This window comes from Pezoporus occidentalis, unplaced genomic scaffold, assembly GCF_034315485.1.
Source record: "Pezoporus occidentalis ecotype Australia unplaced genomic scaffold, CSIRO_AGI_Poc_V1 ctg18, whole genome shotgun sequence".
In the NCBI taxonomy this organism is placed as follows: domain Eukaryota; kingdom Metazoa; phylum Chordata; class Aves; order Psittaciformes; family Psittacidae; genus Pezoporus; species Pezoporus occidentalis.
In genome coordinates, this window is record NW_026913640.1 from 4,939,025 (window position 1) to 4,965,337 (window position 26,313).

The 26,313-nt window shown below is 46.6% G+C and overlaps 2 protein-coding genes across 9 annotated transcripts in view; one reads left to right on the forward strand and one right to left on the reverse strand.

Moving 5' to 3' along the window:
- Positions 1 to 26,313, forward strand: part of SLC7A1 (solute carrier family 7 member 1) — a 56,539-nt gene that overhangs the window by 26,814 nt on the left and 3,412 nt on the right. Inside the window, exons 8-14 of one of the 5 annotated variants that reach the window (XR_009964111.1) lie at positions 462 to 564; positions 2,306 to 2,517; positions 2,882 to 3,030; positions 5,373 to 5,481; positions 6,179 to 6,280; positions 16,218 to 16,287; positions 17,335 to 17,379. Coding sequence is in view for 4 of the 5 variants with exons in the window: in XM_062615091.1 (XP_062471075.1) it covers positions 462 to 564; positions 2,306 to 2,517; positions 2,882 to 3,030; positions 5,373 to 5,481; positions 6,179 to 6,288 (683 nt within the window). In the remaining variant the exon portion in view is untranslated. Of the gene's footprint in view, positions 1 to 461; positions 565 to 2,305; positions 2,518 to 2,881; positions 3,031 to 5,372; positions 5,482 to 6,178; positions 8,295 to 16,217; positions 16,447 to 17,334; positions 17,380 to 26,313 lie in introns of those variants that run through there. The other 4 variants (XM_062615092.1, XM_062615094.1, XM_062615093.1 and 1 more) reach the window with 4 other exon arrangements.
- The window catches only part of MTUS2 (microtubule associated scaffold protein 2), a 284,828-nt gene continuing 271,758 nt past the window's right edge, over positions 13,244 to 26,313 (reverse strand). For all 4 annotated transcript variants that reach the window (XM_062615081.1, XM_062615082.1, XM_062615083.1 and 1 more), the window contains 2 exons: positions 23,338 to 23,435; positions 13,244 to 17,434 (listed from right to left, as the gene is read on the reverse strand). In XM_062615081.1, coding sequence (XP_062471065.1) covers positions 17,218 to 17,434; positions 23,338 to 23,435 — 315 coding nt within the window. In that variant the 3' untranslated portion in view covers positions 13,244 to 17,217. The remainder of the gene's footprint in view (positions 17,435 to 23,337; positions 23,436 to 26,313) is intronic.

A 26,313-nucleotide genomic window follows, 5' to 3' on the forward strand; every position in this document is an offset into this window, starting at 1 on the left:
GATTCCCTCCTTGATGCTTGTTCCCATTGCATGTACAAACCTAGTTTTGCCCCAGCTGAGCTGAGACACTGGAGCAAGGTGCTGCCTGTCCTCTAGCTACTTCCAGGAGATAACTGTTGCATTAGGGGTGCTGCGGCTGTGCCAGGGGACTCCAGCAACGAGTCTGTGGCTTAAACACCTGCTTATTGTTGGTAGTTGGGCAATCATACATACACATATGAGACAAACAGGCTGGCATTTATTGTAGCAAATGGTTCCTCTGGTTCCAGCTAGCGAGGCTGTGCTGCATCCCTGCAAGGCTCAGTGTGTTCGTGTGCGAAGTTGTGCCTCTCCTCAGCTAAAGCTAAGTGCGGAGCAGGAGTCACATGTGTGCTGTGTTGTCATTAATGCTCCTGTGGTGCACATATTCTGCTGTGTTAACTGATTTTTCTTCCCTCTCTCACCTTCCTCTCCTCTTACAGCTGTAATGGCCTTTCTCTTTGACTTGAAAGATCTTGTGGATCTCATGTCCATTGGGACCCTCCTGGCTTACTCCTTGGTGGCAGCCTGCGTGTTGGTACTAAGGTATGGATGTAGAAATCACCTCTCTTGTACCACACATACAGAAATCCTCACAGCGATCAGATGCCCTTGTGGTTTCCATAGGCCCAGTAAAACCAAGAACATTTATAGCTTCAAGCATGTGAAGAATTTGTTTCTTTAAGCTTATGAGAGATTGTGCTATTTGGATCTGCAAGGGGGTCATCTGAATTTGCTTAATGCTCGGTCCATGCTGCTCCTGCTGTGGTCAACCCTGAATGCCCGGAGAGATATGCCAGTGGGTGGGTGTGAGATAAGGGTGGTCCTGGATGCCTTCGTTGTCACCACTCCTTCCCAGTGGTGATACAGCTTTAGGTTGTCTTACTTTTGGAAGAGGATTCAAGATAAAGTCTAACAGCAGCAAAAAAGATGAGTATGTGTTTGCAGGATTATTACCCTAGTGAATGGCTTTTAGAAGTGCTGAGCTCCCACAGCTTCCCTAGCCTAAGCTGAAAATTGAGTATCTTCATTGCTTGGCACCTCACAGACGACTACTCTATGTAGTACTCTACCCATGATGACTGTACTTGAAGATCACGTTACTGAAAATGCCTTTATGTGTTCCATGACTCATTCAGAGTCAGGTGGAGGCTTTTTACAAGCTCACAGCAAATGCATTGAACTAAGAACTATCTTGCAGCAGGTGAAGGGCCAACACTGTACTGTAATACTGTTGCTGTGTGCTTGTGCTGTCCTCTCTGCCCCTTGAAAATCCTTGCTGAAAATTCCTTGTCCATCTTACTTTTCCTCTGACTTCCCAGCTCCCTCTTCTCCCTAGAGCTGGAAATGGCTTCTTAATTTGCTTTTGCAAGCTGCTGTGTAGTGTAGCATTTTCCCCAATGCAGATTAGCAGAGCTAACAGCCTGTCCTGTAGTGGCCTGGGCAGCTGATTTGGCTGCCCCATTGGCTGCCTAATGAAGTAGCAGCTGAGTTGTTTCCAACTTTTTTTACCCTGCTGTGGCTGGACCCAAGGATTTCACTGCATTTCCCAATTTACTGTGTTTCACAAATGCCCTCGTTGCAAACACATTCCCACAGAAGTGATTTTAAGGTGTCTTTCAAAATGGCCCTTTCCTTTAGTCATGCTTATGCAGGAGATTCATGGAGAAAACCTTCTATAAAAGAGAGCTGAGGCTGGAAGAGTGGGTTTTTTCTTTATGGTTCCACGTGTTTTTTTGTCAGGGCCCTGTTGAATGAGGTGCTGTCTATTCTTTGTTCACCTCTTCCTTCCCTACGTGGCAGCAGATAAGCTAGCAGAAGACACTGGGATGGAGAAGGACGGACACAAGGAATGTCACCACGATCAGCTGGGTGTGATCATCTGCTGAGCTGTTAGTTTAGCCACCTCCATGCCAAAACACAAGAGCTGAACTGCCACAGATAACACAACAGCCTGGTTACAACTGTCTGCCAGTCCCTCTGCTGCTTCCTTCTCTAGTCCTCACTATTACTTGATCGTGTTTTGGCCACACAGTCAATAGGGTTTGTGGAAGAGAACACTGTCCAGTTTAAAACACTGACTACAACCAAGCTATAGGTGATAATAGCAGACCATATTTGCTTACATCATGACCACGTTATTCTGAGAATTTCCCCCCTGAAACAGAAGGGTGTAGACCTTCTGTGGGCCTATTCTGGTGTTAGAGTGATTTGGGGCATAGCCATGACTATCTGTAGTACCCTGTGCCAAACCAATATGCTCTTTGTTTCATTTCCCTTTTCCTAGGTATCAGCCAGAGCAGCCTAATTTGGCATACCAGATGGCTAGGACAACAGAGGAGACAGATAACAATGAGTCTGTGAGCACCACTGAGTCTCAGGCTGGATTTCTGCCAGAGGAAGAGGAGAAGTGTTCCCTCAAAGCCATATTGTGTCCCCCAAATTCGGACCCTTCCAAATTCTCTGGCTCGGTGGTGAACATCTCAACCTTCATCATTGGTAAGCACTGGGCAGTGCAGCTTGGGGGCAGTGAGCCAGCTGATAGATCCTTGTACTCACTGTGGCAGGAAAGCTCACTTCCTTGCCCTGGTTTTGATAAGCTCTTGTAACGGCCAAAATAACTGAATATCTACAGATTAAATTTATGACTTGAAAAGAAATCCAGAGATGAGGGGGGTGGGTATATAGGGAGAAGGGCATATCTCTTACAGTTAGTCTTTTCATATGTTGCTGTTTTGTTTGCTGAGCTTTCAGACTCTGCTTTCCTCACTTGTGGTTTTGGTTTTCTTGGTTTTGGGATTGGTTGTTGTTGTTTTTCTGTTTCTAAAAAAAAGAATCTGTATGCTTTGATGTCCATTTACAGGTTTCCTTATTGTGGGTAGCTGTATCTTGACTGCTCTTGAGCCAAGTGTTCTGATAAAGGCTATATGGATTATTGCTGCCATCCTTGTTCTTTTTGTCAGCTTTGTTATATGGAAACAGCCTGAAAGCAAAACCAAGCTCTCCTTTAAGGTGAGTGTCCTGGGAGGTGTAGCTAGAGGTGGGAGGTGATTGGAGGAGGAAGTACATGTTGACCTGTGTCACAAGAGAGGTCCTGGCCAAGTGGACATGCAGAGAATATAGGCATGATGTGCAGTGCTGTCCATAGAGCTGATGGTTTGAGCTCTCCAGCTATTTTGTCTGTAATTTTTTGTAGTCTGTGCTCCTTGCAAAAAAGGATGTCTTACCAGAGCCAAGCTAAGCCTCTGAGTGTGGTTTCCTCTTGGAGTCTAACCTCAAGAGGTTAGCATAGATGCTTTGCTGCAACATGCAAGTGTAGCAGAAGTAGCATTGTGGCAAGCCTAGTACCCAGCAGTGCCCTGTGGGCAGAAGCAGATTTGGCACAGAAAGATGGACTGAAGGGGTTAGCTGGGAGGTTGGAGGAGGCAGTCAGGAGGGGAAGCCTTGGGTCAGATCAGAGGTGACAATAGAGGACTTGAAAAGAAACGTAAAATGGTGCTGAAGTCCAGAACAAGCTGGGAGGGTAGAATTTGGTGCAGAGATGTGTCCAGAAGGGAAGGGCAGGACAGTGCCTTTGAAAGCAGATGGTTATAGAATATGGAAGAGACAGAGATCAGAAGAAAAAGGGATGATTTGAAGGGCCATGTCAGATCATGGATACAGAGGGAAAGAGAAACCAAGAAGAAAGTTTTGTGTGAGTATCAAAGGGGTACTTGCTAAAAGGCTGTGAGAAAGTGCACTTTTCATATCCTGTGTAGTCCCCAGGGAGATTAAGGGGTGTCCATTCTTTGTTGAACACTCTTAAGTATGAGGAACTCTGTCATTTTCCTGCCTTTCCAAGCACACCATCCTTTCTATATTAAACACTGGGAAGTCTGGGGGCTTTTTTACTATTATAATACTGCAAGTCGTATTTTGTCATTGATTTCAGGTTATTTCCCTAATTTATTTAGTTAGTTTTGTATTCTAATGCCATCCTCCAAACTGCTCTCATTTCGACTGCTCTTCAGTTACAGTTTTTCAATTAATTCTCTGATTTTAATCATTTAATCCAGCCAGCATTGCCCAGGGTAGTGTTTGCAGCTCATTTTGTGATTATGGTCCCAGAAGTAGAAACAGAAATGTCCAGGAGCAGAAAATTTAGGAACTGTCATCTAGATTATTTTCTGAACTCACTTCTAAGGAGATCTCTTTGCCTTACGCTCCAGGTATTTTACTTCCTTCTCTTCCCCTCAGCCACTACCCTCTCGGGGTGGTGGTGGGGGGGGGGGTGGGAGGGAATGAGATCTGTCACTTCTAAATCTGTAGTAACTGTTTCATATCTCCTTGTGGTGCTTTAGACATTTACAACCTGACTGTCAAGGGACTTTTCTCTAAAGTCTCTCTGGGAATCCAAGGCTGCCTGGTTTATTTCCCAGTTGTTTTTGTGTATTTCTTTTTAATAGGTAATTTGTCTCCCTTCTCCACTCTTTAGAGACATTACAGGTCTACCAGGAGCTCTGAGATGCCTATTAATGGTTCAGAGATCACTTCAGCAGTCTCTGGATATATAACTCACCCACTGAGGGAAATCTCACTTGTCCCTCCTGACGTGACAAAGCCTGGTTTAGAAAAATACTCTCCTCTGCTTTCTAATTTGTGTGCCCATCCCCTTTCTCTAATGATGTGAACAGATGCTCACCGTAAATGTTTCTTGCTCTTTTGCTGGGGGCTTTTTTTGTGATGCTTAAGTCAAGAAAGCTACTGCAACACTTAAACCTCTTTCTTCTTGTAAAGCTCCTTTTTCCTTAGGAGTGAAGTTTACTTTTTTTTTTAGTTTCACCATGTTCACAAAGCTTTCTGTTGTTATAATTTGACTTTATTGTTTATTCTTCTTTGATTCTCAGATCACTAAAGCATTCCTAGTATAGCTGCAATATTTGCTGGTTTTCTTCTGCTCTGGGATTATTTGCATTATATTGCTTAATTACTGTAGCACCTGCTGGATGAAGTTCCTCAGACATTCTCCTTACCTTCGTCTCCTGGTCTTAAGTAGGTGCCTGTCATGATGAAGTCCTTGGTTTTCCTCTTCTTTCCTTCCCACCACAAATATTTAGCATTGCTGCTAAAATTTCCCTCTTGCCTCCTTCCAGACCACAAAACAAGGACATTCTTACAACAGGTGAACAGCGTTGTTCACATCCCTCCCCACAGCAGACTGATGTCCTCTGGTTTTGTCTAACCTTGCCTTTTCTCATATCTGGCAGATGAAGAGTTGGTAACAGTAATCACTTCCTGTTTACAATGGATCCAGTATTCTTGCCTGCCTATTATTCATCCCTGTGGATGTAATACATCCCTCTTTTCTTTTTCAGGTACCTCTTTTGCCCCTTCTTCCTGTTGTGAGTATTTTTGTGAATGTTTACCTCATGATGCAGCTAGACCTTGGCACATGGATCCGGTTTGCAGTTTGGATGCTCATAGGTGAGTTAGAGAAAAAACTCTGTGTTCAACATTACTAGATTTTGTTAATCATAAATTCCTTGTAGCATTCTAGGGAGGGATTCTCCACTCTCACCATCCTTGGGCAAACTTGATGACTCAACTGAAGGCATTTAGGCAGCGTGCCTCAAGCTTGTTTTAAATTCAAGTGTCTTGAAGCCTTTGTGAGGATAAAAGGACAACCCGTGAACCATCTTATGGGTCTTACTGCCAACAAGAAACCACAGAGCGTTTATTGTTGGCTGGCCTTGAACTGCAGTCCAGGTGGTGGGCTTTGTGCTTCTGGAGCTGAAGGAGCTGAGCTGCATCCCAGGATGCTCCCAGTAGACATGTGGAGAAGGCCTGAAACACCCAGGGTATTTACTATGATGGAAAAATCAATGCTGATGGGATGGATGCTGTAGGTACATAAATGGAGAAAGAAAGCTCTGGGCAGAATGGACTCACTGGAAAGCATAAGAGATTTTTCTAATTGGGCCCCCTTTTGGAGCTGGGATAGATGGTCTTTTAAAGACTGGTGCCTGTGTTAATGGCTTTTTCCCAAAGGGAGATAGTGGCTGTCCACTAGAAGCCAGTCATGAGGTTGACTGAAGTTGCCCCTGGTGCAGCCTGTATTGTAGTGAGTGTGGTTCTGTTACCTTGCAGAGCTAACGGTGCCCTCTCCCCTTGGCTTCCACAGGTTTTATCATCTACTTTACTTACGGAATATGGCACAGTGTGGAAGCCACCTATGCTGCCTCAGCAGATGCGGAGAGAAACACGGATGCTGGCTCAGAGAGCTGTAAATGACTGCATGTTTGGCTATGGGCAACTGGGGAATGGCTGCAGTGAAGGAAGCTTTGCAAGTGGGGGTCCTGAACCAGGTTATGTCTGGTTAATCAGTGATGCAGGAATAAGGAAGCATAATGCGGGACTCCCCAGCCCTGTTGCTGCAGCTTGCGCAGTCTGCTTAGTAGCCCAGTTAAAAGGGATCACAAGATAAAAAGCCACACCTCTGGCATACTCCTGGGAGCACTCTCAGCTAATCTGGGGCTATGCGCTTCCCTTCCTCCTTCTTCTGCGTTTTATTTTTTTCCCAGTGTGTAGAAAGAAAACTGCTTCTGTGTGCCACTTAACCTTAAATGCTGCTATGAAACCAGGCCTCACCAAGGTCTTTCTTTCAGTAGCCCCAGGAATTACCTCCCCACAGATACTCTACCTGATTTTGCAGTGCTACTGTCAGGTTTAGAGCAGATCTGTCCTTCACCTGATGTGAGCTGTACCCCACGTGTACGCACAAGAAAAGGTTCTCTCCAAACACTGGCTTTCACCTGATTAAGAAAGCACCTGCAGGACTTGCATTCTTCAGAGTATCAGATCTCATAGTTTTTGTGTATTTAACTTTTTCTTAACTGCATACTCGTATGCTTTAAGGCACATTGCTGCTGTGAATTGCTGGGCTACAAGTTGCTGCTTGTTGGGTGAATGGTCACTTGTCAGCATGCAGGGAGTGCCAACAGATGTTTCTGCTTATATGCTCAGCAGAGGGATTGCCAGCTTGCCTTATAAAACTATGTAGTGCAAGAACTTGAATGGCTTGAAAAGAGCGGGTGTCTCCAAAGAGCTCTCTTACTTCTTCGCCTCGGAAATCACCAGCGCTGTGGCTGCAGTGGTGGGGTGGCTAGTAGAAGGGAGCCCAGCTCTGGTAACAAGCACGACCCTGTTTTCCTCTCCTTGCAGCAGTTTTATGTGCTGGCCAGGTGGCATTAGCAAAGGATTTGACTGTGAGACTTTGATTTGGCATTGGCAGGTGGAGCATGTTTTACTCCTGAGAAGGGGAAGCATGGGAGGATCCTCGGTGGCTTGAACTTCTTCCATGAGCAATGCCTGGTGTCTGCCCCCTGCCCAGGGGAGGGCTGTGAGGGTGTGCAGGGGCTCCTTGGTCCTGGTAGAGTATGCAGCCTAGAAAACACTGCTAAGCTCTAGGGTACAACTTGCTGAGAAGAGCTTTCCCTTTGTGGCTGGAGATCATCTCCAGAGCTGGGCTGTTGGGAAAGGTGGGAAATGAGAGTTCAGACCAGGGTCTGTGTTTGGTTGACAATGCCTTGGTTTTGCTGTAAGATGAAACATTTCCTTAATTTTCTGCATCATGGCTTTCCCAAGCCAGATTCAGTACCCAAAAAAAAAGTTTTGTTAAAGCATAAGTAAGATGGGCATTGCCCCTTGTTGTATCACTGATTTAAATTCAAACGAACAGGGGAGGGAGATTAAGGTTGGATATAAGGAAGAAATTCTTTACTGTGAGAGTGATGAGGCACTGGAATAGGCTGCTCAAGAAAGTTGTGGCTGCCCCATCCCTGGCATTGTTCAAAGCCAGGCTGGACAGGGTGTCCCTGCCCGTGGCAGGGGGTTGGAACTAGATGATCTTACAGACCTTTCTAGTCCAAACCAGTCTGTGACTCTCAATTCACACTTCAGCTTGTATTGAAAAACAAATCGTAGAATGGTTTAGGTTGGAAGGGACCTCTGAAGACTGTCTGTTCCAGCTTCCCTTCTATGGCCAGGAACATTTTGACTAGATCAGGTGGCTCAAAGCCCCATCCAACGTAACTTCAAACACTTTCAGTGATACATCATCCCAAATCACCTCTCCTAACCTGACTGGATGCTTTCCTAGGTGTCTGTCCTCCACACTGCTGTCTCTGAACACTGGACAGTCTTTAAATCTGTTTGTCAGCATGGCTGTTGCTGACAAAAGGCCAGGCTCTTGTCCCTGTTGTTCAGTTGGAGAACTGAAGAACAGATCCCTGCATGACTTAACCTTGTGCAGCAGAAAGGGGAAACAGACCATCTCCTGGGTTACACGGCTGGACTGTGGTCTCTCACAGGTCTCCAAGAGACACTTGATACCCTGTCTACACTAAGGAGTTTTAATTTTAGGTTCCTTCTAGTACACTGGGGACCTCTTATTGCCAGGGTTGGAACTGGGGTGGGTGAAGGCATTGTGTTCACTGCCTTCCAGGATGCGTTTTGAGTGCAGTTCCCTCTACAAGATGAAGTCAGGGCCAGCTTCAGTCCCTGGGTCTTGACCATCTGCCAAGCCTTTGCTCCTCCAGCAAGTACAAAGTCTTACTCAAGCAGGGAGAGAATAATACAGAAATGAAAAGCCACTTGGTTGAGGTCTGTTTTATTTAAATACAGGCAAGGTCAATACAGTCCATAGCCTTCCAAAAAGCACTGAAGATGTGGTGGGAGGGAAAGAAGATGAAAACTCGGATGGGAGCAAAGTTTCCTGTTTTACCAAAAATGCAAGGATATTTTTCCCTACCTTGGGTACAAACTTCTGAGCAATTAAGACATTCAGAAGTGACCATATGGGGGTGAATTCTGACTGGAAGTGTTGTCTCCAAAGAAAATGATTTAAGAATATGCAGATTTCTTGCTGTATGTAAACTTTTTCTTAATATTAATATTTTGTTATTAATATTAACTTATTTTTGTTACCTGCCTAGGGGTCTGGTTTCGTATTTATATTCCATAACTTAATTTCAGCTTTTGTGGCATATAATAGTATGTAGAAGGGAAAGACCTGATGGGGTCATTTTTCATCAGTTGCCTTTTCTCTGAGAAATTTAAAGACTTCTGTGTCAGCAGATACAGTATTTAAATGTGCTATTACCTGTATCAGACCCAAAGCTAATGGAGGTGAGGAGCCTTAGTCCCATCTCCCACTGTTCCATCTTGGTGTGTTCAACCCATCAGTTCCCTTGTGGTTGGTGCTGCCGTCTCTCTGGCTCTTTGTTGCTACTCACCAGATACAAGCACATAGAGGTAGCCTGCAGCCCTGCAGAGTGACGGGGAAGCGTAGGTGTCTCCCTGGCTCTCTTGTCTACCTGCTTCCCCTGTGTCCAGCTGTACCTGGGAATATCCTGGCCTCCTCTTCACATGACTTGACGTGGGAGGTGGACCAGTGAGGAAGCGGAGAATTAGATCTGCATACCCCTGCCCCATCCCCTCCTGGCTGCATCCATCCCTTGCTTGTATGTTTCATAAGCTGAAAGGCAAATTTGACTGCCTCCTTCTAGGACAACATCAAGGACTTTGCTGAATGGATGTGGTTTTATTATTGTATTTTTTTTTACCTCTCTGCTGATGTCTGTATGTAACATAGATCAAGCCAGGTGTCTCTTGAAGACACACAACTGCTGCTATAACCTTGCTGTTGTGGACAATATGCTTTCATTCATTTGAGATTTTCTTTGTAAATAATGCAGTTATTTTTTTATAGGAATGTTTTGTGCAGATGCGGAGCATTTTGCTGTATGAAGGGGTGGGAATAGAGAAGCAATACGTTTGCTTGCCATGAGAATAGATCTGGTTTTGCCAAAGCTGAGAGACATAGTAAAAATGGCCTGCCTGATCTTTTGGAGGAGGCTCTGGCCTGAAGGACTGACCTTGTTTCAGCTTATTTAGTTGCTCCCAGTCTGCTCGGTAGAGAGGAGCCCTCCAGGTGAGCTGTTGGAAGGTCCTGCTGATGGCCAGCTCACAATGGATTGAGGCAGGCAGCACCTAGGCTGCAGCTTCCAGTCAAACAGCAAATCTTGGTGTGTAGACAGCCAGCCTTTCTCCGTGAAAACTGCTGCCAAAACAGCTTTTCCCCCATCCCTCCCAAATGAATTGTTTGTGAAAAAATTGCTAGCTTTTGCTTATTTGCTTACTGCTTTCTTTGGTCACTAAAAATCATTACTGTCTGGGTTTCAGCTTCAGTTTGCCCTTTTGCCATCCATCAGGGTGGAGTTTGCTCCTGGTCTGTGCTGCGAGTGCCTGTGCTGGTTGTCAGTCAGATATCTGTCAGCAGGAGGGGGTACAGGGCTGACCCCTGCCCACCAACCCCATCTGAGCATGGCAGGGACCAGGGTGTGCTGCAGGCAAACTGCTGCAGTTTGGAGCCATTCGTGCTTGGTTGCAGTAGGGTAAGGGGGCTGCAGGGGACCATGCTGGTGAAAGCACTGCCACGTGTTGCTGTTTATTGCCAGGTTTTAGAAGCGTAAAGTTTTAACTGGCAGTGCTTACTGTGAACACTCACCCTTCGTCTATCCCAAATGAAAACAAACTCCTATTCATAGTGTACAGAGGGTGCCTGTCACTGCATGCTGCCCCCATTCCTACTAAGTCAGAGACCAGAAAGCAATATGATAGGATATTATGTTTATATTTGTAAAATATGCTGCTTTGGTGATTGCATTTTATATACTAATGAATTCCAGTAGGATTTCTTAAATTCTGTCTCTCCCCACCCCCAAAAGCCATGTACACTGAACATTGCTGTCATCTGCCCAAATGAATAAACGATGATGTGCAGGTCTGGCAGGCTTGAGGGGCTTGCTTTGGAGAGGAGGAGCAGGAGTGGTGCCAATTTTCATTTAGCAGGCTCCCCTGCAGTCTCTCCCCTGCATGCAGCTCAACGTCCTCCCCTTCCAAAGGAAGCCTCTTGCCTCTGGGAGAAAAGCATCTCTCTTTTTAAACCCTTGAACAACCTTATGACATCCACTGGGCCCAACTTTACAGGCAGGTTCTGTTTCTTCCTCATTAAAAAGTTGCACTTCTTTAAGGCTAGGTATCTGTGTACACAGTGCATCATGAGTTACTCCTCATAGCCACCTCGCCTTTCCGCAGGTCCATCAGCCTGATTCGGGATGCCAGCATTCCAGCATCCCAGAATTGAGCTGAAAGCAAAGCTGCCTTGTCTGTGCTGCCGGTTGCTCTGCCTGCTGCTGCTCAGCTTGTGGTGTGTCACCCATTTCCCACTCCAGCAGCAAAGCCTCCCCCATAGACTCCCCAGACTGCCTTACGCTGTGTTACAGTTGCAGTGGGGTCCTATGGGGTGTCTGACACCCAGCTGGAAAACAGATGATCCTGGAACGTCTCTGCCAGCAAGAGCCAGACCTCGGTTTCTCTCAGGGTTTTTCTCCTGGCTTGCGCTCCAAGACGTGAGGTTCCTCTGAGGCCAGTGAGAGACACCTCTTCCTCTCTATGCCATGTGGGGCTTTGGCTTCAGCAGAGTGACTCGTGGGCTTGAGACAGCAGTGGGAAGCAAAGGGTTGGTTCCCTTGCAGCACAGTTGTGCCTTCGAGCAGTGCTGGGCACAGGGAGCAGGAGGAGCTGCTGTCAGCCCCGAGGTAGTGTGCTGGCAAACCTAGTGTGAGTTTGGGGCACATATGTCAGCAAAGGGGTTGTTACTGACTGAAGCCATGGAAGAGTCTGTATATATTTATTTTTTAATTATTAAGCAAAATGTAAATACCTTTCTGTTGTCTGATGGTCTATTTTCCTAATGATTTCTCAGAATTTCTTATGGGCATAATAAATAGTTTTAATGCTTGTTCTGCAAACAGGTCTGTTTTTTATTTTTTTTTAATCTTTGTTTGGGTTGGAGTTTTTGGGTTTGTTTTGGTTTTACCACGTTCATGTAGCGATTAAGGCCTTAAGTTTTACAGTGTGAACCTTGCACAGCACGGGTGTGCGGCTACTTTTTATCCTGGCAACACTGTAAATAACTTCTCCCCTGAATGATGCTTTTGGAATTCGGAAGTTCACTTGTAATTCTGTGGTACAGCATTAAAACATATTTCTCAGTATCCAGATAAGTGATGTCTATTGTTTGCCCTCCTTTGTAAGCCTGCCTGTTTTGCAGCTAGTTCCAACTTCTTGCTGGCTGTCCCAGTCTCTGCAGGAGGGCACTTGCTCTGGAAGCTGCTCGTGTTAACTCTGCCCTGACTCAGATTTGCTGAGGCAGGTGGGACAATACATGGTGTGGGGGACTTGCTGCAGGCTGGGGTGGATGCTCAGAGCTGAGCAGCTTGTTGCTGCTGACACCGAGGCGAGTCTCTTCTGTCTTCTGGTACCAATTCAGGTATTAGGTGGGACTTCCCAAACCTGCAGAGTTAGCCTAAAATTTACCCAGGTGGTGTGAACTTCGTTGGCATTGCAAAGGTCAGTTGTCTCGGGAACTTGGGGCTGTGTAATGAAGAGTTCTGCTCTTTTCTATGGGGTTTTCCAGGATAGGATCTGCAGGACAACACTGACAACCAGGAAGAAGTCTTGTCTGCTCCCTGCCACCACCTCATCCTTCGTTTGCATCCTGCTTGTGTGTCCTGCTGTAAATTAGTTGGTGGCTCCAGGAGCCCTGCTTTCCTTCTGCCCTCACTCTTTGTCCTTCCTATAGCTTCCTCTGTGCCAATTGAGCCAGGGGCCTGGTGAAAGACTTTCCAGGAGGATGTTACCAGGCACATTCCCGAGGTGGGGTGTGCCCTGACTCTTTAATCCTTGTGGCAAAGCCTGAGGAACTCTGTGCTCTCAGCGGAAGGGCAGGGCAAGGGGAGGGTGTGTTGCAACAGCAGCAGACCAGCACATTATGAGAGTACGTGTTTGCTGCCGTGTCTGAGCCATGGGCAGAAATGTTCTCCTTACTACATGCTGAAGCATGACACCTTAATAAAAACACTGCAGGCAACAACCCCTGGTCACCCAGGAGCCCCAGCTGCACAGGAAGCACCCTTAGAAAAGGAATTAATGGGATTTTTGATCTAATTTATAGCCTGTTATCCATAGTTGGGTAACTCAACCAAGCCCCCCTGCTGTCAGGAGGCTTATGTGGTTTTCTAGCTTCAATCTTTACTGTACTGGGGTAACCTTCGATGGGGTTTCACTTCTAATCCAGTTTCTGTGTGCACAGACATACAGGAAATGCTACAGGACATGCTGGTTCATATGCGTCAGCCCATATGTGTGCTGGCGCATGTATTTATTATCAGGAATATATTACACTTATCTGTACATCATAACTGAAATTATACAAACTCTTCCTGTCATCATTAGCCACATAGTAAATGGGACCACAAAACTCCTGCTGCATGGGAAACTGTACAGAGGCTCCTCAGCGTGTCCATGGGACACAACCACCATCAGTGCAGAGACATAAAATACCTGATTTTGCACTTGATAGTTTTTCTTTTCCTCCCCCTGCCTATCACCACCACAAGCCTTTGCCGCTGGGCATCACTTAGTCCTGTCCATGCCCTCAGCTATTTGAGGTGCCATTTGAATGGGACCAAATGGCACATTCCCACAGGAGAACAGAGCTATCCCAAAGCTCTCCATGCCCCCAGCTCATGCCAGCTCTCCTGCTATCGCACGGCTGTTACCTGCTCCTGGTGCCACTGTCTGGAGCTGCTCCAGAGCAGCAGCAGGCTGTTTTATTGCAGCCTTCTGCATCAAATAAAGATTAACCAACTCAAACAGCATCTTCTGAAGACATAGGGGCAATAAAGTCTTTTCTGCTTAGTGCTGGCTGCACTCTCCTGCCAAAGGCCACGCTACCCTGCCAAACGGGAAAGCTCTCACTGTGGCTAAGGCATTCGGGAAGTCTCCAGCCCTCCAAAACCAAAAGCTTCTCCTTGCTTGCCTTTGAGCAGGGATGGCCAGGAAGCAAGGATAGAGATCTGGCCCTCACACTGCTGGGAATGGCGTGGTCACTTTGCATGGTCACAGCTCCCCGGCAAGAGCAGGAGTTCCTAGCTTGGCCATGCACTCTGGGGAGTGCTCCCCTGGGAGTGGCTGCCCCACTCCACAGCTACTCTGGCACACAGAGCAATGGGGGACATGGCAGAGGGAGAGCAGGAAAAAGGAATAACTTTTCTGGGGGAAAAAAGTCCATGTTTCTGGGCTTGTACGAGAAGGAACCACCCTTCACAACCCTGCAGGGATGGGTGGCTGCCTCCTTTCTGGTCAAGCAAAACTTCCTGCAGCTTTACTAGTGTTTGGGCAGGCCCTTGAGGCTGTGCCAAGGAAGAATCTAGGGAGAGGCAGGATTGGGAGGCAAAAGTTAGATGGGAAAATGATTGGTAATTATACCAAATGAAGGTGGAGCTGGGATTGGTCCCAGTTTTCCCAACGTAAAGGCCCCACTCCCAATTCACTGCTGGAAGCATCTCTTGCATATGAATTTAAACCGACAAAGGAAAGCACCAGAAATAGAGGGAAAGAATGAATTGGCCAATAGTATGTTCTAGTGTGTTTAGCATGGGAAAGTTTAGAGTAGCATCATGGTAACAGCTCTGGTTGTATCAACTCACCCAACTGCATCCTGGGCTGCATCGAAAGCAGTGTGGCCATCAGGTTGGGGGAAGTGATTCTACCTCTCTACTCCACTTTATTCCACTTGGAGTGCTGGAGTCCTCAGCCCAGGAAAGATACGGACCTGTTGGAGAGGGTCCAGAGGAGGGCCACAAAAATGGTCAAAGGGCTGGAAAATCTTTTGTATGAAGAAAGGCTGAGAGTGTTTGGGTTGTTCAGCCTGGAGAGGACTCCAGGGAGACCTTATTGTGGCCTTTCAGTACTTAAAGGGGACTTAAAAGAAAGATTGAAAGAGATTTTACCAGTGCCTGTAGTGACAGGACAAGGTGCGGTGGTTTTAAATTTAAAGAGTGTAGATGTAGATTAGACATTAGGAACAAATTCTTCCCTGTGGGGATGGTGAGGCGCTGGCACAGGTTGTCCAGAGAAGCTGTGGCTGCCCCATCCCTGGCAGTGTTAAAGTCCAGGCTGGACGGGGCTTTGTGCAAGCCTGGTCTAGTGGAAGGTGTCCCTGCCTGTGGAAGGGGGTTGGAACTGGATGAGCTTTAATGTCCCTCCTAACCCACATCATCCTATGATCTTATGATCTCATTGTATCAGAATTGTATTGGCAGGATGAAACATAGCAATGCAGTATTGCAGATATCTGTGCATTTAGCAAGTATAAAAGTGATTAAAATTGTACTTGGCAAGAAGGGGCTTTATGTGCATGTGTGTGCTAGGTATCTATCTTACTTTCAGGTTGTACTTGCTGGACACACTTAAAATCTAGTAATGCATTTCAACAGTATTAGTGTGGCATGAGCTATTCTAACAAGATGCTCAGTTAACTCAGTATCACAGTATCATGCAAAAGCTGCTACAAAATATAGATTTCTCTAAAAACGAGAAAAAAAAACATTTTTTTTTTCAACACTTTGGAACAGGCTACAGACACTGACAGTGATTGAAGCTGTATCTAAGCTGCAGTCTGTGAATCCTGAGCACTCCGCAGGAATGCTGAAGCACAGCTCCTACACCAGCGTATGGCGGCGCTGTGCAATGCCACCCTGTGAGCACTCCCACACCATGGGGATTTGCTGCAGGGACCTTCTCCCGCTTTGGCCCTGGTGCTGGGAGCAGGAATACATGCAGGCTCTTGGTCCCAGGCTGGATAGAAACGCATCTCGCAGGTCCCTTTTGTTTTAATAGCTATGCTCAGGGATGTTTTTTGCTTGCTAGCAGTGCCCATGGGGGCCTGCATCCTATCCCACCCCAGCTTCTCATTGGCCTTACCACCCCATCGTGTGGGGGTCACCACAAGCATTTCTTTGCTTCTAGGTAGGAAGTTAAAGGTAGAAGTTAAAGGTACTTTAGCCACTCTTTGCCATAGATGTTCAAGGTGCTCTGTAACTTTGGGTAAGCTTTAGCAATCTGAAATAACACATATGTGTGGAAGGAAAGTAATTCTGACCTCGTCTGTGCCCATATATTCCGCTATGCTGTGTTTGGTGTTTCAGCTGGGAGGAGGCTGGAGCCCTAGCAGGTGCCCATTATCTCATCCCCATACTCTTGCCCAGCAAAGGTTGAGGATGAACAACCTGTTTTTTCCTTCTTACTTACAGGACTTGAAATAAATCAAAATGGACAGGAACCTACAGCCAGAGGTTTTGATTGTATCCAAACCAGGACAAGGTAAACCAAGATAAGATCTAACTAGGATTTAAAGACACTAAAATTGAAACACGTTAACCGGTAACCTCTATCAAATTTGCTAAAAGCCTCATGTTTCTCACCTGTAGCCTATCTCCACTAACAATATCAATGCTAAGATTTAAAAAGCGGCAAATGGTATGTGTATCTTGTCTGGTGTTCAATGCAAAGGTGACGGTTTCAAAGGCAGTACTGTCTCAGAATTTCGGAGTCGCTGGTGTTCATGTTACATAGAGTACCACTTGGTGGTCGTTTGGAAGGCGCTTCTACTTCTGTGTAACTTTCTTCTAGGTTGGGTATAAATATTCCTGGGAGGCTGAACAGAAATGCATTTTGTTTAGATGCAAGTCTTAGGCACGAGTTAGAAAACTGCTGACTAATGAAAATATATCAGCACTTAGTAGTATCCAATAATATAAAAAATGCAATTCAGAACATCTGCAACTACATATATATGTGTGTGCGTCTATATATAGGTATAAAGGTACAGTACGTACATATATATAAACACAGACACATATACAGAAATATTCACAACTCGAATTGTATTTGTAACTAACCTGAAATATTGCAGCAAAAGTTCGTTCTGATGAACCATTAATAAAGTATTTTCCAACTCCTGGCTCTAACCACAGTTAAAACATTAACAACTCAAACATTTTGCTATCCTAACTTTCTGCTGTCCTAGCTTTTTGCTATCTTTTCTTGCTACCCTAATCAACACATCAGAACCAAGAGCTCCTATATTGGGACTATAAGAGTACCCTGCCTAGTGTAAAGCTATGCAGCTACTAAGCGTGCTTGCAGCCATGAGCCCTGGGCACCTGCTGATGGTGATAGTTCCTTGGATGGTAACATTTAGCAGATCAGAAATGCATAAAAGGCAGGGAACCTCCGGCACTGAGGGCTCAGTCATCGCCGCAAGGTTCTGACTTTTGCTGGAGAGGAGTTCCCTGATGAGCACCGATAAAAAGAAGTGGGTGATGAGGGGGGCAGTTTCACGGGGCTCACAGCTTCTCCTTCCTGCAGCTTCCAGAGGAGCTCTTCATTAGTCCTGCTCAGCTTCTTCTTCTCTTCTACTTCTTTCTCAACGTACTCTTGAAGATTAGCATTCTCCTCTGACAGTTGCCTGGAGAGGGAAGCAGGACAGCATGTAAGGCACACCACTGTAAAGATGGTGGCATTGATGCAGCCAGCACTACACAAGAGGCAAGGCCCTGAGCACCTCCTTCCATCCCATCCCATCCCATCCCATCCCATCCCATCCCATCCCATCCCATCCCATCCATCATCTGCCCCTAGGGCTGCAACTGAGCTGCCCAAGTTAGACAGAGTTGCCCCATGTCTTTTCGTTGCTGGGTGAGAAAGGCATCTCCACACGTGACAGCTGCACCCCAGTGTCTGACTCTGCCTCCAGGGGTGCCTGTGTCTTTGCTTTACACCTCTTTCAGGCACCTCAGCTGACAAAGTATATATGGGGTGAGTCCCAACCTTCCTCCATGGCCTCATGCAACTGTCAGCATCATGCGGGGCATGCAAAGGTGCCGAGGGCTTTGTGCATTGACCACGTACTCCAGATACTTTAGAAATGGCCATTTTCCCATACAAACAACAAAATAAAAATTGGAAATTCCTAGAAGAAAAATTTAGCGTATTTGTTTCATTAATTATATACTCGAAAGTAGCAAAAATGCAAGAACAGGATTGTCCACTCAAGGACAGAGGGGGTGGGGAGGGTAACTAGAAGTTTAGGCTGAGATAAGGCACTCATGTGTATGCATCCTCCCTCAGCGCTGGCCTTCCCTGGGAGAACGTGTTTGTGAGTAGGGTGGGAGATGAAGAGAATCCCATCTGCTCCCATAATGGGAAACCAGGACTGCAGAACACACCAGCTCCATGCCAGTCCCATGTTCACACCCAGCTTTGGCTGCTGTCAGCTGGAGAGACTTCAGAGCTGGCCTCAGATACTTACCTGGGGTAAGCACAGTGGTTTTAGAGGTCCTCTTCCCATCAGTATTTGCTTGTGGCTGAGTTGGTTTTACTCCTCCAGGAGCTGCCATGCAATGAAGCTGACTGGGGCATTATCTCCCCTTGTTCAGCACATGGAGGAAAGAGGTGCCCAGCATGGGCTTCTGGCCTTTTTTTGCACAACCTGTTCACTGGCACAGCACTTTCTATCCGGCAATGTGCCCATAAACCTCTATGCAGCCAAACCCACACCTGATGGACCTGAGAGCCCTGGGTCAGCAGGCACCTGTGCTCTATGCACATGCAACCCCTTGGCCTGCACTTCTGCTCCTGCACCAAGAAGACCACAGTCTTCACAGATCAACCCAGCATGGCCTGCCCCAGCCTGCAGATAGATAGCAAAGAAGCAGCACAAAGCAGCATACTCCTTAAATACTGCTTTGCCCCGGCTTCAGTGTCTGGTTACAGACACCTTTACCCTGTGGCGTTTCACAACACAGACAGCCCACTGATGCTTGTAATGCTGCCCAATTTTTTTCCAGAGCAGCATAGCAGCTAGAGCAGTCCCCAGAGGGGGATGATCCAGGGGTTTAGGCCTTCTTCTGTCTGATCAAAGATGAAAATCCAAAGTCCCAACTCTGTGGGACTCTCAGCCTTGTTTCTCAACCCTTCCACCAAAGCTGTGCCATGAGCAAGACAGCATCTGTGGAGTGGCAGAGCAAGAGCAAAGAGGTGAGAGGCAGCAGTTCCATCCCTGACTCTTGTAACCAGCTGCTACTGCACGCAAAAGGAAAGGACTCTGCACCCTCCATGCTCCTCATTTTAGATGATGTCCTGATGCAGGATGCAGCTCAGCTTCAAGGCCTTCCCTCCGCTCTGTCAATGTTTGTGAGGCTACGGGTCCTTTACCAGCTCCTTCCTCCTTGGTCCCAATGAACCCTCTATTCCTGACTGCCCATGACAGAGATGTGTTGTCCCCAGAATGCCCTAACCCTGAGGAGCTGGTGCATGGAGGTGTCCTATGGGCACCACATCCTCAGTGAGTCTGCTCTCATCTAACCAGGTGACTGGTTTTAAAAGAAATGGGGCAGGGCAGGCACAGTGTGGGACCTGATCCAGATGTGTTCTGGGCATGTGTTGGAGATATCACCATCCCAAAGGATGTGTGTGGCAACACCTTTCTTCTGCAGCCTATTACGCTTGGGCAGGAGGCAGGTCCTGATGTGATCCGCCTGGGGCAGCTCTGGGCATGTATCTAATGTGATTTACAGGCACTTAGGATGTTACAGGAATAAAACGGGGAGGCACCTAACCTCATCCCCAGCAACTGGGTGTGGATTTTGGATGCACACGTGGAATTCTGCCCAACTCCTTCTCTGGGTATAGCCTGAAGCCCATAGCAGATGTCATGGACTGCTGGTCCACTCTCATGGTATCAGCAGTCTCTGGGTGGGGGGTGAGGGGCATTTCTGACTTTTTTTAAAAAAGATTTATAAAGAATTTCTGCTTTTTTAGCCTTGGGTCCTACAGAAATGAAGCTGAGGTGAGCACAAATAGTCTGTTCCTTTCCCGCCCCCCTGCCAGTTTTGAACCATGAAGCACTGGCTGGTAGAATCCAGGGATTAAAGGACATAAGTTGGCAGCAGTTTTCAGAAAGCTGCTTGCCTGGTAGAAGAGGAAAATCCTATTCACAGTCCCTTTGGGAACTGGCTGTGGCATGAGCTCATGGTCTAACAGGCACAACAAAGTCCACATGGGATCTCACGCTGAAGAAACAGCTCCATAGGAAACTGCTTGCTACACATGGAATTGCTTTTTCTTTTGCAGTGTCTAACAAGACTGTCAATAAGTTATACACAAAGCCCCACTACATCCTTTTCCAGCCAGCTTTCATGGAATCATAGAACCTTGGAATCATAGAACTTTAGAATCATAGACTGGCTTAGGTTAGAAGGGACCTTAAAGATCATCCCTGCCATGGGCAGGGACACCTTCCACTAGACCATGTTTCTCAAAGCCCTGTCCAATCTGGCTTTGAACACTGCCAGGGATGGGCACCCATCACTGGCACAGGGATGGGGTGCCAATGTCTTGCCACCCTCATGCTGAAGAAGTTTTTGCTAATGTCTAATAAAAATCTCCCCTCTTTCAGCTTAAAGCCGTGTCCCTTGTCCCTATCACTACAGTCACAGAGAAAATAAAAGCACATGCCTTCCCTGCCTTTGTGATGCTCTTAGTGTGTGACTGGCTGGTAAAGCTCACATGGGTATTGGGAACAGGCTTGTCACTCCAGCACAGACCTCAGAGCACAGTGAATGGCTCAACTCCCTCTTCAGCTAAAGGCACTGCTTGGACAAAAGGCAAGGGCAATCCACAGCCCATCAGCGTGTATCAGCTTTCTTTACAGTGCTGCTTTATGCTGCTTGCTAGAGGTTTGGTAGGATGCAATGGTATCGGTGTCCTCTGGAGTGTCTCACACAGTAGACTTTGCAGCACCAATGAACACTGCAATTTGTTGGCAGAGGCAGGCTGCAAGTTATTCCCATGATCTGCAGCTGAGTAGGGAGACATCTGAGCAGGAAAGAGCCATGCAGCCAAATGCCAGTGAGCCCATCATGCTGCATGTGGGCACGTCCCCCAGGAAGACCTGCTCTGGCACATGGATGGAGGAAGCTTGTCACGCTGCTCATTTTAGCCTTGTGCACATCACACTGGGAATTCACACTGTGTGACCTGACGTGATGTGAGTGGGCACAAGCAGAGCCAGCTTCACGCCAGCACTCAGAGACGCAGCTTGCACAGCCAGCAGTGCCAGCATCCTCCAGCAAAGCCTCTGCCGCCAGCTCAGCCAACTTGAGTCTGCTGCTGCTGCACCATGGGGACAGACACGAGCAGATGCAGCATCGCTGCTTACATACAGATGTACAGCATCTCTTCATCATTCAGTGTAAAAGCAAATGTGTTTTCACTATGTAAGTTTGTATCTTGAGATACATGTTCCAATTTTAGACCGAACCCATCTAGGGAAACCTTCATCCTCAGCACTGCAGGCTTATGATTAGACATGTTCCTCTCCCAGCCTCCCCAGAATCTAGGCAGCTATAACAAATGACAGCCATAAAATCACAGAGGTCTGCAGGGGCACAACAACATGATAGTGATGCTGGGGAAGTGCTTGAGTTGCGTGCTCAACTCACTTTTTAAAGCCTCTCCCAAAAAGCCCAGAGGTCAGTAGGTGTCTGGGTTATTCTGACAGAGACCAGACACCATCCTCGTCATCTTCATCTCTAGAGTGCTGGAAAATACCATTCCTCAAACATCCCAGCCCAAAGGACAAAAATAATCCGGTTGATTTGGGAGGAGAATCTAAGATGTTGGGAAATCAGATGAATTATTCAAGTGCTTGGGGAAGTCCCTGCAGGGACTCTGTGGAGCTCCTGTGTCCAAAGCTGGTGCATGATCTATGTACAAGGTACTTCTCCCTTCCTTTATACCTGCCCTTAGCTATGATTGGAAATCAATCAGGGGTGCTTCCCTCAAACCTCCTCATTCCTCTGGGCCACCACTTCTCTTTGTGCTGCAGACACTGGCTTTGCTCTGGCTCCCATTCCTCCTCCCACTGCTGCTGGGCTGCCTCAGGCACACAGGCACCCAAACTGCAGATCAGCAGAAATTGCTCTAATCCGCGCTACTCCACAGTGAGGGCAGCTCCTGCTGCACTACAGGCAGTGCCAGTACAACAGAAATGAGCAGTCAGGGTGGCTGCTGCTGCCAGAAAACGCGTGTTTTAATAACTCTGGCTTTAAAGCCCTGGCTAATGCTGTCCCTGTAGCTGTTCCCCAGAGCTGTACCCAAACTGTTACTGTGGAAAATCACTGTCCTCTGAACTGACTTCCCCGGCTGACCTCAAGAATTTCTCCCCAGAGGTGTTCTTCAAAACCATATCTACATAGTTAGAGGCAAGAAGCAAAGCACTGCAGCTAGGCGCTGGCCATGGAGGGTGCTATTTACCCAGCCAGAGACAGGCAGCTGCAATGCAGAGATGCCAAGCACTGACCCAGACACCCTGGCTGCTGTTACAGGTGTGGAGAGAGGCTGCCACTTCTAGACCACAACTCACTCAGCCCAAAGCATCAAACTGGTCTGGGGAATCAGACATTTAAATCCCTGTTTTCCTTCCCCAAGCACAGCAAGCCTGCAGACACCCACCTCAGACAGTGACATATGTGTTACAGGTATTTAAATCAGATGAGAGGAAATATAATCCTCACCCAATCCGAATGCTACTTTAAACAGTGCTGCCTTTTTAAAACACCTACATGCAAGACAATTATTAAAGGCTGAATCATTAATAAAGAAGACACTAGAAAGAAAAAAAAAATTAAATTAAATCAGAGATGAGATGCTGAGGCTTTAAAATGTCAGCTAAAAATTAAATTGCATTTGAAGCAAATAGCATTATTTCTGGCAACAATGACAGCTACGCAGCTTGTGTGCTAGGACAAGTTCAGCTCCAGCATCAACCCCTGGTTCCCCTTCCTCCTGGCTCTTACTGTGGTCTCTTGCCTTACAGCAGACTAAAATCTGTCCAGGACAGTGACTGTCCTACCCTTCTCCTTCTATACCACCTAACACAAGGGGCCTTGTCACCTTTGTCAAGTTGTGACAAGGGTGCAAACAGTGCAGATGAAAAAGCACACCAAAGGATAACTCGGCCTGGGTGACAGTGGCATCATTAGGATGTCTCTTCTGAAACTGTCCCATTTCCCATCCTCGTTACCCACTGACTAATGGGTCTCAGGGCACTGATGCTGAGATTAGAAGCCACTGGCAACTTTTCTTTCAGCATAATAATCATGGGAGTACACAGATACGTGGCCTTCCTTACACTGAAGTAAGCAAACCCCAATATGAAGGAGGTTTGATAAAACAAGCAGAACAGGACACCAATGCACTTTCAGGAAGAAATAAGTTTTTTCCCTTAGGAAATAAGTGTCAGCCTTGGGCAGCTAAGATCTGGAGTCTCCTTCCAAGCTCAGACAGATTGCAAATATCAGCACAAACCTTGTTATGACAGTATTTTGCTCAATCCTGGCTCTGAGTTCTTCATTCTGCTGTTGCAGCATGGTGATTCTTTCTTCCAGTTTTAGGTTTTTTTCCACCTGCAACAAAGGGAGGTTTGTTCAGTCTGCAGAAAGCCCAACACCTGATCTGAGAGAATCTGTTCCTTATCATTATTTGTCCCTAAAGCAAATTCTGAATTTGAGAAAAGATGAAGGTGGTCATCTTAACCGCAGCTGAGACTTACAGGTCTGAGTCACACCACATCATACTGCAGAAGTGGGGTCATCAGCAGGCATTGAGCAGGGGCAGAGCTGAACTACTTCTTACTGCTAACTGAGGAAGAGGAAGGTCTTAGTCTTGTCCAGTGCATATAAAACCTCTTCCTCAGTGGTTCCCCCACAGTTTTTATCCCTCAGGAGCCAGAGTTACCAGATGTTGCTCTTGGACAGAGAGCTGGTGGCACTTGGGGATCATGGGGTTGGAAATGGCACTGTGGTGCAAGTGGTCATCTAGTGATGAAGGAAGAGTGCACAGTGGTATGATGTGCATCATCCAGCTCAGGTAATCTCATCAGACATAAATGTCTGGCATCCAACCTCTAGGATTATGATTCCCTAGTTTTGGGGAGGAAAGAGTTACCTACCAACACAGATTACACCCAGCAGCAGCCTTAGACTGCTGCTGCACTCACGAGGTGGGCTGCCCTTTGGAGACACTTCTCTCCACTACTGACAGTGTTGACTTTAATGACAGGCTTAAACTAGACATTTAACATCAAGCTACAATTAAGTGAAATGAATCCTATCCCAAGTGTAGGCAGATTTTACTTGGGACATTTCAAGGACAGAGTTTGAGGATGTCAATAGCAGTGTATTAAGATGTCAGTAAGATGTTTGTAGGCAGGTACCACAGCCTGAGATGCCCTGTTTTCCCCAAGTTTTGAATTTGACGTGCTTTATCACCTTAGCTCTTAATTTTCTAGCAGTTTGAATTTTGCTGAATTCAACATTTTTGCAAGAAAACAAGATAGCACAGGGTAACCTTAGCTCTGTGTGAGCTCTGTTATTGCATTTCACAACCTTTTATAAAGAACCAAAATATTGTGCACTGGAGTTAGCAATAACTCACGCTTTATGTCAGAGGCATCAGTTTTACGCAGTGGTTTCCAGCCTAGGTAGGTAACCATAAAGGGTACTCCCGATTCTCAGATATTCTGGCCTATCCCAATATGTTTTGTTAAAGCAGAACAAATACCGGGCTCCATTTTGAAATGCTCTGAGAGCCATTTTTGCTCCCTGAATAGTTTTAAGAAGTAGTAGGTATGTCAGCATGTAGCATGGAAGAAGACGTGCATCTCCTACCCTCTCCACTGCAACCCTCACCCTATACCATGCCTCTCCTGCCACCTTCATTTCCAGCCTCCCCTTCCGCAGACAAGGAGCCAAGCCTGACCTTCTATTTGAAACACTTTCCTGCTCCCATACAAGGCATCCCATCTTTCACAGCATCTGGAGATCTCCTAGATGTTCTGATACTTATAAAGGCGGATCTCAGAGTAGTCTCATAGACCTTAGAGCGGCCTTCCAGTATCTGAAGGAGACCTACAAGGATGCTGGAGAGGGACTCTTCATCAGGGACTGTAGTGATAAGATAAGGGGTAATGGGTTCAAACTTAAACAGGGGAAGTTCAGGTTAGATATAAGGAAGAAGCTCTTTACTGTGAGGGTGATGAGGCACTGGAATGGGTTGCCCAGGGAAGCTGTGAATGCTCCATCCCTGGCAGTGTTCAAGGCCAGGTTAGACAGAGCCTTGGGTGACATGGTTTAGTGTGAGGTGTCCCTGCCCATGGCAGCAGGGTTGGAACTTGTTGATCTTAAGGTCCTTGCCAACCCAAACCATTCTGTGATTCTATCTTTTCAGAAAGCCTTTGTGCCCCAGCAGCCTCAGTGTTACAAAGGACAGGAGCAGGACTGTGTCTTGTATGTGGTTAATTAGCGAAAGCAGCTCATTACCAGGAATTATGTAGGCTGTTGTCTGGTTTGTATTTTTTTCAGTAGAACACTATACAGCACGTTTTCAGACGCTGGCTTAGCTCTAGGGGCAGCGTGTTGGAAGGAGCACAGTTAACAAGCCTCAGTTGTAAAGAGGCATTTTTCTGTACAAGCACTTAAGCATTTGTTCAGCAAAATAAGCATCAGAGTTCTCAAATTTCCCTGCAAATGGAAACAAATCTTGCTGAATGCTGTGCTGAACCAGCTGCCCTGGCTCCCCAGCTGAGGCATTACCTCACCCTGCCACCACACTGTACACTTACTGTCACTGTAGGTTATGCCTTACAAAATGAACCTGCTCTCCAACAAAAATGGTAATTGATGGTGAGCTGGGGAGTTCTTCATTAGGAAACGCCACAAGCAATGAGTGAGAAAACAGTGTAGACTGCAGAAAAGCATTACCTTAGGGATGGAGAGACCTCTCCTAGCATAAGCCTTGCTAGGGACTGCTTGCTGAATATTGCTAATTCATACTTGTGCCTTGGAGCTCCCTAAATGCCTGCACAAGCAGCAGCAAGACACATGTGGCTCAATCTTCCTCTACTTGCCCTTTCCAGCCCTAAATGGTTACCTGGCTCCTGTGGTGCAGGTTGGGGTACAAAATGAAGTCCTGGACTAACACAAAGTTCCACTTCTTGCATTCTTCCTACACCACTTCCCTCACTGGCTATGTAACAGGCTGAGGAAGTGTTGCATGAAAAAGCAATACAGATCAATGGATGTGTGGGAGAAATCCAGAGTGTCATTGGTGGGTGAACGGATGGGAAAAAGTCTCAATTTCTGAGTGAAAACCTGAGACATGGCACAGCTATATAGGTTGGCAGTGGAATCACACAATATAGATCCATTTGTGAACCCTTTTGACTGTGTCTTGCCTCAACCTCGTGTGTTTCCTCACCCTTTTAAAGTTCATCTGCTGTAAACA